Raw genomic sequence first — 13545 nt, forward strand, 5'->3', positions numbered from 1 at the left:
AAAAAAAAAAAGTTGAATTTACATTCATCGCGGCCGAGATAATTAGAGAGAGGCTCATCGTACGGTAGAACTTTTTATAGCGAGGCTGTATTGCGTTGTTTTATACATACATAAAAAAAAGAAGATGAGAGAGAGAGAGAGAGTGAGAATGAGAAGAGTGGAGAAGGGGGAGGAAGAAGATGAGAGGGTGAATGTTCTTCTATCCATCCATCCATCCATCTATCTATCTACCTACAATTCTGTTTTTTTCTTCCATCTTTTTTCCTATTTTTTTGTTTTGTTTGTTTGTACCTGTATTCTCATAGCAAGTATACGTCGTAACGCGACGGCCTGTAATACGAGTATTCTCTTTTTAAATTTTAACGAGACATCGTGTCGAATGTCGTTTTGTATCGATGCGCGTTTCGCGACGGTATGCTTTGATTTTTTAAAAGTTGCCCCAGATATTTGTGTAACGCGAGTTTTTTTTTTGCGTTACGTCGAAATGTACGAGAATATCTTCTTTTTTTTTCCTTTTATCATGTCAAAAGTATTTCTTACTCTTTTCTTCTTTTTCTTTTTTAATTCTTTTCTATTTCTTTTTGATGAGATACGAACGCGAACACGTATTTCTTGAAATGTTTCCTTTTTTTTGGAGGGAGAAAAAAAGATCCTTGGCTTTGAAAAAAGCATCATATTGTTCGTGGATATAATCGTAATAATTATATGCGTGTCTAGACTGGAAAGTGATATTTTGCTTTTTACGCGTGACGCGAATAATTTAAACTGAGAGACTTTAAAAGAATGACAAGTACAGCAACAGTTTCTTCACGGTTGAAATGAATATAATATCTTGTATGCAATTTATAACAAATACTGTAAAGATCGAAAATTAATGTTTATCTTTTATAATCAGAATACTGAACTTATCAACAAAACATATTTTATAATACCATTTTGTAAATTTTGGTACATTATTTCAGATTTTTAAGAAATAAAAAAATCTGCTGTGTACTAATTGCGAATTATTTGCATACAAAGTTTAAGGGATGATATAAATAGGTATCAACGATTTAATGAATTACACTGAAGGAAAGAGTTTCTCAACGAGTCCTCTTTACTTAGAGTATTAAATGATAAATTATTTTTGAAATAATTTTCCCATTTCTTTTCTATTTGAGAAATTTATTTTCCGTACGTCATATTTTCCTCAGCTTACCAATGACAACATACGGAAAGAACTTTCTCGTATGGAAAAGTAAATACGTTCTATACGTTGTCCATAGCAACCGGAAACTCTCCGACAAAAGATCTCTCTTTCTGACAGTTAAAAACTTAAAAAAAAAAAGAAACAAGAAAAGAAAGCAAAAAAGGGATTACTTTGTTCATAGATCGTATAAATATATATGTTTCTTTTTTTCTTCCTGGATGTTTATAAAGAAAACTTTCTTTTTTATTTAAACGATTAAAAATAGCTGCTTGTTTTCATATCATACTGTAGTTGTTTTTCTTTTTTGAAATATTTCTCGCAGTCAGTAAGAAAGATTTGAAAAGAGCAGCAGCGAGGTCGTCGTAGTCATCGTCATCGTCATTCTCGAGGCCATCATCGATCTTTTTCCTCGCCAACTAAAGCAACGTTCTAGTTTCTATTCCGAGTTAAATGTTGTGTGAATTTAGGTAAAGACGTCTGTATTCCTTACAAATATACAGTTCGCTACTATATTACATAGGAAGTATATATACATACTACTTAAGTACTTACTTGACACTATATCATGCAAATGCATCTAGCATTTCTCTGATATCGCATATCGTCCCTAAAGGGACCAAACCTCTATTGAATGAAAATATCTTTCAGTGGTTAGGAGTAGACGTTTGAAATTACGTGAGTGAAGGGGAGAGCCAGGAGGATACATCGAAGGATTGCTATACTCCATCAAACAGTTAAGGTAAAGGGAATTAAGATGCGACTTGGAAGGTACATATTTAGAATAGTCCGTGATTGGTACTTTCGAGTATGGAGCAACAAGGGTTCGAATATGCTTGCCGACTTTGATAATCCCTTCGATGTCTAACAATGCCAACGATGGTCCAGCTAAAATGATGAATCTGTCTCTTGAGAGAGAAAGAGAGATGGAGAGTAGAGATGTTTACAGCAAATGCAGATCTCAATGAACTTGAAATCTAAAGAGAGGGAGGGTGGATAAGCTTAAGGATGGATAATAAATATGAATAATTGATTTTCAATATAAGAGTTTGACTGATGATATTTCCAATTTTAAGGGAATTCAACGTTCGACGATTTTACATTCGTCTATAATTGTTATTATCAATTTATTATTTATGTATTAATGTTTTTTCTTTTCGTGCGTTCTTTTTTCGATTCCATAATTGTTGAGAAAAAGGGGAGATGAAAGAAATTACTTAGATGAAATTTTCTCGTATCAGCAGGTTGGAGTAAAAAAATCTTTCCGCTCTATACATCTTCATACGGATAATTTATTTACAAGAGTAAAACATTTTTGTACAATAATACGTTGAGAATCGCGTGAAAAGAAGATGTTAAAGTTGTGGTAGGAGGAACACAGTTGGGTTATTATTCATGGTGTAAATCATACGAGAGTTAGACTAGACATAAGTTTGTTTGTTTTTTCTTTGGGTTACGATATTACTTTCCTACTGTTTTACCTGTTCTTTTTTTCTGTTTTTTTTTTTCATATATTTTTTTTTTTTTTTTTAATATTTTTTCATATTTCTTCGTTAATTTCGTTTAACACTTATACCGTAGTAGAAAGTATTTTGCTGAAGGGATAATTGTATTCTACCTACTCCAACGTCGATATCTTCGTTTGTCGTCGTTTTCTTTGTTCGTTATGTTTATTTTATTTCTTTCTTTCTTTTTTTTTTTTCTTTTTATTTTTTGTATTCTTAGCCTATACTTTTTGACACACTCAGTTTACACTTAACATTTTTTGTTTATCTCGAATCGTTCACTCGTTCACTTTCTCTCTTTCATACATTCATTTATATTCTTTCTCTCTCTATGGTCAGTGTGGAGAGGACGCGGATATTTTTTTTCATTTCATTTTCTCCCTCTCATTCTCCCTGATAAACGCAGTCTTTCATTCGATCAAGCAAATGTAACATACAGTTCTGGTTTGCGTTGAAACATACGATTAAAATTTTCAAGGATCAAGCAACAGAGAAGTGCCGTTTCCTTTTTATCGTTCAATCCACAAAAACGATGGTTAACCGATAACGGGACGGGAATATACGTTTTCCATTTCCAAAAAAATGTAAAAGCACCGACGAGAAAATTAATTTTCTCTCTCTTTCTCCCTTTCTTTTTTGTTCTTTTTTGTTTTGTTCCTTTAGTTAGTTTTTAACGTTCGAACCTTGAACTTGGATTTTCTCCGAATTGTTCGTATCATACGTTTAAGTCAAGAATATGACTCGTTAAAAATATTCTAGCCAGTCATCGTTTAAAATTTCTATGTTTTTGGTTCCGACGTGGAGACGATAGTTTTTGCTTTACGAGCGTAAACTTAATTAACGAGTTTGTTCGGCCATCGTGTTCCTTTTATTAAAATACGAAATCGTAAAAAGTACGTCTAGCGGCGAAAGATTTTCGTTTCTTAAACATAATTTTATTCGCGTAATTTCTCGAAAGACTAATTAGTCGTAACGATAAGTAATAGCGAAATCTTATTCGTGTCGTATTTTTCGATATGATCTTTTCTTCCTTTTTTTGTTTTTTTTTTTATTTTATATTTTCTCTTTATTCGATATTTAATACGCATGTCCAGTAAGGGTAACAGAATCGTTCACGAAGATATATTCATTAAAGAGGAAATTCTCGAGAAATTGTGATTGAAAATTCTTGATCACTTTCTTTCGAAATTCAGTCTTGTTTAAAAGGAAATATCATCGTTTCAGTATAAATCGACGAATAGCTATCGTGAAATCATTCGAGATATTTCATAAAGCTCGGAATATTTCGAATCCCTTATGCTTGAATTTTTTAAAATTTGGAATAAAGTTGAATGGAATAAAGAGATTTGTTACGATAATAAGTGATATATATGTAACGTAGATGTATACGATGTTCTCTAGATTCGTATCCATTTTTTCGATAGTTATAAGTAATTATATTTGTTTTTTAAGATATGCAATAGACAGTATTGGTTATATTTCGAAATGGAACTGTCTAATTAATTTCATAAGTGGCAAATGAAAGCTTCATTCTTTTTATGTGTAAAAAAAAAATGTATCCTATGTTTGTAATAAACAAGTTATAGGATTTTAATGTGAAACACTCAAATATTTATCGTTTTCCATCAAACGCGAGAAAATGATTTTTCCTCACATATTTTCGTTACGAGGATATGGCCGAGATATCCCAAGTGAAACTAGATTTATTACTTAGCGTACTTTAAAGCAGTTCGAAAGAACGTTAATCATATTCTTGGAGAAAATTAATCGAAAGTTCGAATACTTTTTCCGCTTCTCTGAAAGAAAACGATAATGGATAAAAAACTTTTTCCCTTGGAAGAAATGCTTCTCGAATAGCGCGAAAAGCACTCCGATAATTTTCAATGATTCTTTCCGGGTATTTATAATCTTTTACAATTTTCACAATTCCATGTATCACTATTTTAATCGTATCTGAATATTCCATTTATATCAAAGAGAGAGAGTATAATAAATATTTTAACTTATAGAAAAAAAAAGATATAATATGATTTCGGTAAAGATAACTTTGATATCATTGTATATTTATTTTTTGTATTATCAATAAAAATTTGATATCTGTATTTGAGAAAAAGGGTAAGATGTGTTCCTTATAACTGGGTCAACATTGATACGTGCGCACAAAAAAAAGATACAATTGATTTTTCTTCCGAACCGATGTAACTACGGTAAGTTAGTTTCTTCTAACAGAAGATATCAAACGACAAACATCTTCGGAAAAGATTTATTTTCCGTTTTCGTTATTCGTTTCAGCACGGAACTGCGCAGATGTACGCCAACAGAAAATCATTTTAAACCGCTCCATGTCAGAGTTTATATCGCCATTTCTTTCGTGAACCCAACATCAGGATCAAATTGTGGTTGTGCAAGAAGAAAATATGCAGGTGGAATCCATCGGGTTTTATGTATGTACGTATATATATATATATATATATATACACACATATACACATAAATATACGTACTTACCACGCAGAAAATATACGAGTACGACTCTCCAATATCGAAATGCTTATAAATTTATTGACAACCGTCGCGTTCCAATTTTCTTCCTCGAAACGATTCGCGATTCAGTTCGGTCGCATTAAAATTTCGAAAGTTTTCTCGCACATTTAGAATTTTCATCCGTAATAAAAATATCATGCCCTTACATCGATATATCTACGTCGCCTAACCCTTTTTCCTATTTTCTTCTCTTTCATGCGACTTTATTTATATTTTATTTTTCCTTCCTGGATCATTCGAAACACGAACGTTCGTTCATTCGAGACGAACTGAATTCACAACGTCGATGCCTTTACATAGAACACGTTGTGTTTTTCACAAATAAAGAGGAACAAAAAGGTTAGTTCACTTTATCAAGCCAGGAATTTCGTCTTCTAATAGATTTTTCAAGATATCTTTTTTACAAACTTGCGCGATCGTATATTTTCTTCCTCTTATTCTTCTTCTTCTTCTTCCTCTATATCTTTTTCTCTAAATTTGGAAGGAAAACGTAATCGTCCTCGTCATCGTTCGATCTTACCGAATTCTCCGTGTGAAAAGAGAACGTTTCTTAAAGCATGGAAAGAAGATAGAGAAGGTAAGAAAAATGAAGATGGGAAGAAAATAAAGGAAAATGAAAAGAAAAGAAAAGAAAAGAAAACAATGGAAGAAGGAGAAAAACGTTCCGATTTTCAAGTAGAGCAAGGAATCGATAATCCCTACGTAACAAACGTTTCCTTCTTACTCGCGTGGTGGACTACATGCACGGTTTAATCTGATTTATGAGTTTGCGCATGCGATACTATATTATGCACTTTTCTGATTTATAGTTTTGCGTAGAGTTCTCTCTTACGATAACGGAGGACCCGTTAGCCATCATTATAATATAACGTGTGTTTTCTTTTGATCGATCTCCACGTCCTCACAACGTATTTCTCTTTGCTTCTACGTATCTTTCTATTTGGTGTATATGCGTGTGCGTGTCTGTGTTTTTACATTCCTGTATTTTTTCACGTATGAGAATATTGCGTATATATATAATATCTCACAACATACGCAAACGAGCGCGTACGCAATTCATCGCCGACGAAATTAAAATCCGGATTCGCGGAGAAATAATTTATGAGTTCGTCGTTTAGTGGACGAGAAGGGAACGCGCGCAAATATAAATTGCGTTTATTGTTGAGAAACTACGTCCCACGGAGAGTCCCATCGCGATTTCATCGAATAAACTCTTCTCTTCTCTTCTCTTCTCTTCCCTTTTTTTCCCTTTTCTCTTTAAACTTTGACCTCCTCGATTGACGATAATCGATTAAAGATAAACCGGCACACTTGGTAGTCTCATATTTTCTAGCCAACCTTCACTACTTTTTCTTTTTCTCTGTTTGTTGATCCGTCGATAGATATCGAGTCGACTCGATCGTTTTATTCTTCGCATCATTTTTATGTCCTCTCAAAATTGATAAAAGCCTCTTCTTTCCAGTTCTATTTTTTCATAAAGCTCTTCGTAGTGTTCCATAATTCGGGCGAATTTTTTGGTGCGAATTGAATAGTAGATCGTTCGTAATTCGCGCGCCTAACAAATTTTTGAAAATCGTTTGTTTCGCAGAAGAAACGAAAGATCGAGTCCAATGATTCCGTTTTATTTTCTTCAGGCCTTCGTCCGACTTTTGTCTAAGTTTATGCGCCCGCACATTATCTTAGTCTGCCTAAGAAAAATGCGAGCAAGAGGAGAACGGTCTTCGACGTTGGTGAACCCGCAGCTGTGTTACCGTGTTGCATAGCTGCTGGATGCTCTCCTGAAACAAATATCGATCCTTTAGATCACCGTCGAGTGCTAACATTAAAAGTACAATTTTAACATTCATACGATTATTAAATATGCATCGACGAAAATATTTAACATCGTTAATTTTTTTATTTTATTAAAAAAAATAAAAAGACAAATAATTCAAAATTTGAGATAGATTCGAATATACATAAATTAAATATATTAATCCGTATTCACGTAACTCTCTTAAGAGAGTTATTATCAATTTCTCTTCATATAATTTGTATAAAAAAAAGTATGAATACTTTTAATGGAATTTTTTGATTGTTAAGATCATAGGACAGAAACAACAATTTGACGATGTGAGTAGATTTAAAAGCCGTAGAAAATCGTTAATTACCTCACGGAGCCACGTTAATACGTTTCGACCGATTTCTCATCAATCGGGAAACTGCAATCTGTAATTATTGTGCTGCCGTAGGCGAAGGGAACAGAAATTACAGCTATCGTAGCAATAATGTAATAATCTTCTGGCTTTCGGTATATTCTTGCTTTGATGAATGTATTCGATTGCGTTGTTCGTTTTACAGATATAACTGTTCCATTCATTCCGATTTGATATAAATACATATATTGCGACTAGGAAATCAAAGCTTTGTTAGAAATTTTTTACTAAAAGGAATATTCCGTAGTATATAATAACGTTTTCAATATAATCCCGCGAAAATCAAAGAATATATTTCACAGTCCTATTCGCGTATAAGATCTTAAAGAATATTCTTATTCGATAAACGAAACATATTTCACCTTTTCGATTAACTTTTTCATCCGAAAAGAAATGTCGATTTCTGGAAAAGACTTTGGATATGCAAAATGAAACATTCGTTCCTTCGGAATCAATTGAATTTTCCGGACGAGCTATCGACAAGTTGATTGAATTTTTCAAACGAGGGTTATCGACAAGTCTTTGGGACATTGTGAATTATTATGTATTTTGATTTTTCTTTTTCAAAGATGAACAATTTATTTTTTACTTCAATAGGATAAAATAACTCTCTTATCGAGAAATAAATCCCTTTATTTTCTACAAACATATTAATTGTTTTAATTCTTTCGATATCTAATAATTATTCTTTCTTCTTCTAATCTCTCTTCCTTCTTTTGACATACATATATTATAAAATCTACAAGGACACCCCGGTGCATTGATTTTCTTTCATCGTGCCTTACTTGCAGTTGCACATCACGCGCAATATGATTTACATGCCGTACGGATGAACATTGAGAGGCGTGACAAGCTTTCCGGTGGTCTATGACGTGACATCGTGCGGCCGGTAATTTTGTTCAAAAATTTCACTCTCATCTACTAAAATCATTAAACATCACCTTCCTCGCTCTCTCTGTATTTATTTCGTATATATATATATTTTACATAACATGCTACGTTGAATTACGCGCAAAACTCGCATTTAACGGGTAACGATTCGTGAGAATAAATATGTGAACTCGGTTGGAGATATGCAAGCACGGAAACCCATGTATGTTGTGTATATTGGATCTATGTGAATATACATACTAAAATATAGATATATGTGTGTTATTTAAATGTTCTCAGATTAATTGGATCGTAACCTGGTCTACTTCAATAGGTCATCGAACGTCCGATCATTCTTTCCTTTTATTTTACATTTCCAGCCGATACGTAAAATAAATGATTTTCGATATCTGTATTCCTTTATTTTTCTCTTTCTTTCTATTCTTGACGTGGCAGTTTTTGAATTGAGAAAGCCAGAAAGTCAGCGAAATTTTTCACGGGGAAAATCTCGCATTTCGTGATCGATAAAAAAATAAACGAAAGCATAGACATATATATATTTTGTCGACACTGATTGTATAAGCGTCGAAATATTTTCTTGTTCTTGTTAAAATAAACATTTTACTCTTTCAACGTGATTGAAAATTGTATTTTTTTGTTCAAATGTTATTCGAAATTCGTCATAACTCGTTAAATCATGTAAGTTGTTCGATTAAATTCGCGCCTGTTTGAGAAATGCGCACAACCGTTAAGAATGACAAGTTTTTCCACGAAAAATAATCTCGACAGAGTGGAAATCGTTGGTGGTACCGTGGGCTTCATCCTGTTCTGCCTGTTATGCATAACTGAATATTTATCTTTCCGTAATCCTCAGTGAATTCATCGGGTACCGAGGAAGAATAAATTCATGCACTGCATCCAAGGTAATTACAGAAGACGTCAAGCTCGTTTATACTAGAGAAAAACACTTACATACTATCAAAGCGGATAGAGACGAGACAGAAAGGAGAGAAACAGGATATAATTAAAGCGAGCTTTTATTAAATTCATGGTACGTGTAAAAACTTAGAAAAGGAAAAAAAAAATTAGAAGAAAAAGAAATAGGATAAAAATTCATCGACACTTTTCCAAGTTAATTTTCATTTATTTGTAATTAACAATATTTTGTATTATTTTAATTACTTCTAAACTCCATGATTGCATGCTCGGATTATTATTTCATCGTTATTAATAATAATCGAAAAACGGAGGAGGATAAAATTGTAGATTTTATCAAAAGGAAACGATTCAATGTAGAAAGAAAGAGATGTAAAATTTTCACGAGCTAAATTCATATCGATAATTTATAGATATCTAACTTGTACAGTAGTTAGTAACGTTTTATAATTACGAGAGTAATATGCTCGAGAATAATAATAATCTTTTTGAAAAGCTTTTTTTCTGCTCGAATAATTTACAAAATTATCCATGAATGTTAGTTGGCGATCGTTCAAGCGATACTAATCGGGTTTGTCAAGGATTATTTTAGAAAGAATTCGATAACCATAGAAAAACGTTGATGAGATTCTTTAAGGTAAAAAAAAGGAAAAGAAATATATAAATGACCATGTCGGATGCTTTAATCATTTAAATCGTAGATTTTATTTAGTCAGAATATAGAGAAAGGAGAAATGGGGGTAAAAGACAAGCAAAGTGATTGTGTGGCTTTTGTAACGGAACATTTAACAACGACTAAGTGGCAGCAATGTTAACCAAGTACGGCGAACTTGTGTCTCGTTGTTACGAGTTTGACTTGCACGTGTCGAAATAATTGCTCTGCGAGATCGCAAGGGTTGCATCGGAGTCAATTCGAATATAATTGTAAGAGTATGTTACGAGATGGAGAAATAGATGAAGGAGTGAGAGAGAGAGAGAGAGAGGAAAGTATGCACGATGGTCTAATGCGTTCTGGTTGGCCGCTACCAAAATTACGTGGTAACTGCAGCAGTGGTTACATACTCTAAGAGAACTAGAACCGGAAGATCGACAAGGTGTACGTTGGAGAGAGATAGACAGAGGTAGAGATAAATAGATAGATAGAGAGACAGAGGGAGAAAGATAGAGATAGATAGATAGAGAGAGAGAGAGAGAGAGAGATAGAGATAGAGTAAGTGGTACACAGGAGTTTCAGTGGAGGTCCAACACCACAAAATTCGCAACGTTTCGCTTTTGATCCGAGCGAGTAAACGAAAAGCTTTCCTCTAATCTTCGACGAGTGCTTTCGAGTCTGGAATTAGCACGTTCTCACACGCGTGTGTCTATTATCCGATCGCCCGCAAATGACACGATGATCAGCTTTTCTACTTGCAAGTTTTCTCCAAATCGTCAAAACTTCGATCGAATTTCTTATATAGAAATGAAATTGAGATATAGATAATAATATAATAAACGAGAGAAAATATTATTAGCGTATTTAATATTAACTAAAAAATAAATTTGTATAAATGGATCATAAGTTAACGATTGATTTTTATTGATAGAAATTAAACGCGATTTTTCTTCGAATTCATATAGATAGATAAAAAATACAATATTACCGATAAGTCGTACGTATGTACATGTAACTCTAAATTATAAGAAAACAAAGATATTGTTTGTTCGTTTAATCTTTGTAAAATTTTCCAGAGTAGATCTCGTGTCTCTGTATCGTGTTACACAAAACGATACTAATCTCGTTCGGTTCGAATGAAAGTCGAATCAAATTCCGTAGCTTTTGTAAGCGAGAAATACTGGAAAGAATGACTATGCGTTAATCACAGTTGGTTTGTATTGCGTAACAAAAGATTTTTTCCAAAAAAAAGAGAGAGAGAGAGAGTGAGGGTGGGAGGGAGGTAGGGTGAAAATTGACGAGTGGACGACGATGCGTGAAACCAACAACTCCGTCGCAGTCTAACAACTTGTACGATCGTTGGTAGCAAGTGGAAGAATTCACTCTCTTTCCCATTTTCGTTCGTTCTCTCATCCTCCGAAATCCTGATACAACTCTGGCGCAACCCCTTTTTCACCCATATACCCTCTCAGCCATTCTCTTCTTCTATAGGCAAGTTCAGTCACGCGTTTCGACAGGAAGGTAAGCTTCATCTGGTTGGTTCTATTCGCCAAAAAACTCCTAGCTTTGATCACATTGTTGAAAATCGAAGCGGGTCAAAGGACTATGCTTGTGTCGTTCGTAGGAAAAATCCTGCCTGGATCGCAATGAAAAATAAAGATAGAAAGAAAGAGAAGAGGGAGAGAGAGAGAGAGAGAGAGATAGCTCGACGAGTGATCTGAACATCCAGTAGAAAGTTACTTTTTGAAAGCTCGTTGTAAGCGTTGAAAGCACGAACTCATTCTTCCTTTTTTTTTTTCTTTCTTGTTCTTTCATTTTCTCTTACTCGCTGGTTCTCTCGTTCGTTATTCTTTCATTTTTCTATATATTGTATTTCTGTCTCTCCTCTTCGTATTCATTCATTCATTCACTTTATCATTGGTGTATCTAATTAAAAATTTAAATACTTTTATAGAAATAATCAAAATTAACAAATGTCAAAGAGCAACGGTGGCTTACGTGCGTACGTCGAGCGTGAAATCGTTTGTTATTTGTTTGCTGAGCGAAGCGAATGCAAATTCAGCCGAGCGTAATGAAACCTAGTTAATGGACTCTCGGATAAGGTGTCTTTCGACAACGATGTGTTATAATTGTCTCTTGTTTTTGTTATTATTCTATTTTTGTACAATAGAATTTTTAAATGCATCTTTATTTCCTAATTGATATTTAATTACAAAAAGTACTAATTGCATGTGTATAGATACCTTTGTCATTTTAACGAATTTTCTACGTTTTTTTTTATGTATTTTATATAATTCCTCTCTTTCTCTCTATCTTCTTACATTTCAAACTATGAGCATTATTGCGTGGCAGCAATTGATTAAAACTGTAATGTGATTTATTGAAATGGATAAATCGTAAAAGTCATTATTAATTTAATCAATCAAAGAACTGAATAATAAGTAAAATTAGTGATTGTTAATTGTCAGTAATTGTTCATTATCGAATATTTTCCAATATGATTTTGTTGTGTTGTTCGTATTTATCTATAGATGATATATTTAGTCTCTTGCCGTTGTAAATATTACAAATTACCGTTCATGCGAACGTGTAGAAACAAAAGAGAAGATAATATTTTTGTATAAAAGAATTTAACGGTTGAATAAAGTTATTTTAATAATAAAAATAATAAGAAAAATATAAAATAAGTTTTTAAAGTATATTATTTGCAAGATTGATAACCAATATATTGATTTATTTTAATGAAATTGTGTTAAGGTACGCGCATAATATATTATTTTTGTTAAAAATACGAAAGTTAAAGTGAAATTTCTCGTCATAACGCGATCGTTGTACAGACTTCTTCATGTCATAGTATTATTCGAGAAAAGTTTCTTTTACTCATGATACGGAGAATACGTACTTTCGGTTATTAAAGTGGATCGGAAAGGTGCGAAAAATAGGAGAACTTTTTACTATATCCATTTGCGTTTCTTTTTCACGCGTATCTACTTTCGGAAATAACCATTTGAGGTTTCTTTATAATCTCAATATACATTTCCGTACTAGAATGAGAGAGAGAGAGAGATATATAGAGGAATGTTCGTAAAGCTTAACAATGTTGTAATATGTATATAGATATTTTCAGACACATTTTTTTTTGAAAATGGGGCCACAAACGAAAAAAATGTTACACCCTTTTTCCAACTTATTTTTATAAACTTGTTTTTTAATATACTATCGGTCAAAATAATTTTTTCGCGTAGAAAAATTTCCTGATTTTCAGGATAAATAATAGAAAATAACTTGTCGATCGTTTATTTTATTTTAGTAATCAAATTACGAAATTAAATGGGTTTCGTTAGAAACGACTCATGACAAAATGGAACAAAAACTTACATATTTAATAATAGACAATTTTTTGAACAAACAATTGATGCTATGTACAAATACTGATAATAAGAGAAAATTTCATGTGGTAAGTATTTAATTAAATCAACTTTTTATTATTTTGTAAAATGGTAAAATAATTTCGACCGGTAATAGGTATATATATATATATATATATATATATATGTATGGGAGATATTTTATTTTATATTTCGTATTAATATTAAAATATTTCGAGATAGATAATACAATTTATTCCTATTCATTGAGTTATGAAACGCGTTTAAT

At 32.6% G+C, this 13545-nt stretch overlaps 1 protein-coding gene across 1 annotated transcript in view; it reads right to left on the reverse strand.

The window, feature by feature from the left end:
* Window positions 1-2700: 2700 nt before the first annotated feature.
* Window positions 2701-13545, reverse strand: part of LOC106785380 — a 45309-nt gene continuing 34464 nt past the window's right edge. Inside the window, exon 3 of the mRNA XM_014745785.1 lies at window positions 2701-7013. Within this exon, the coding sequence (XP_014601271.1) occupies window positions 6910-7013 (104 nt within the window). The 3' untranslated portion in view covers window positions 2701-6909. The remainder of the gene's footprint in view (window positions 7014-13545) is intronic.

This window comes from Polistes canadensis, unplaced genomic scaffold (genome assembly GCF_001313835.1).
Source record: "Polistes canadensis isolate GaletaPanama2010 unplaced genomic scaffold, ASM131383v1 scaffold_49, whole genome shotgun sequence".
In the NCBI taxonomy this organism is placed as follows: Eukaryota; Metazoa; Arthropoda; class Insecta; order Hymenoptera; family Vespidae; genus Polistes; species Polistes canadensis.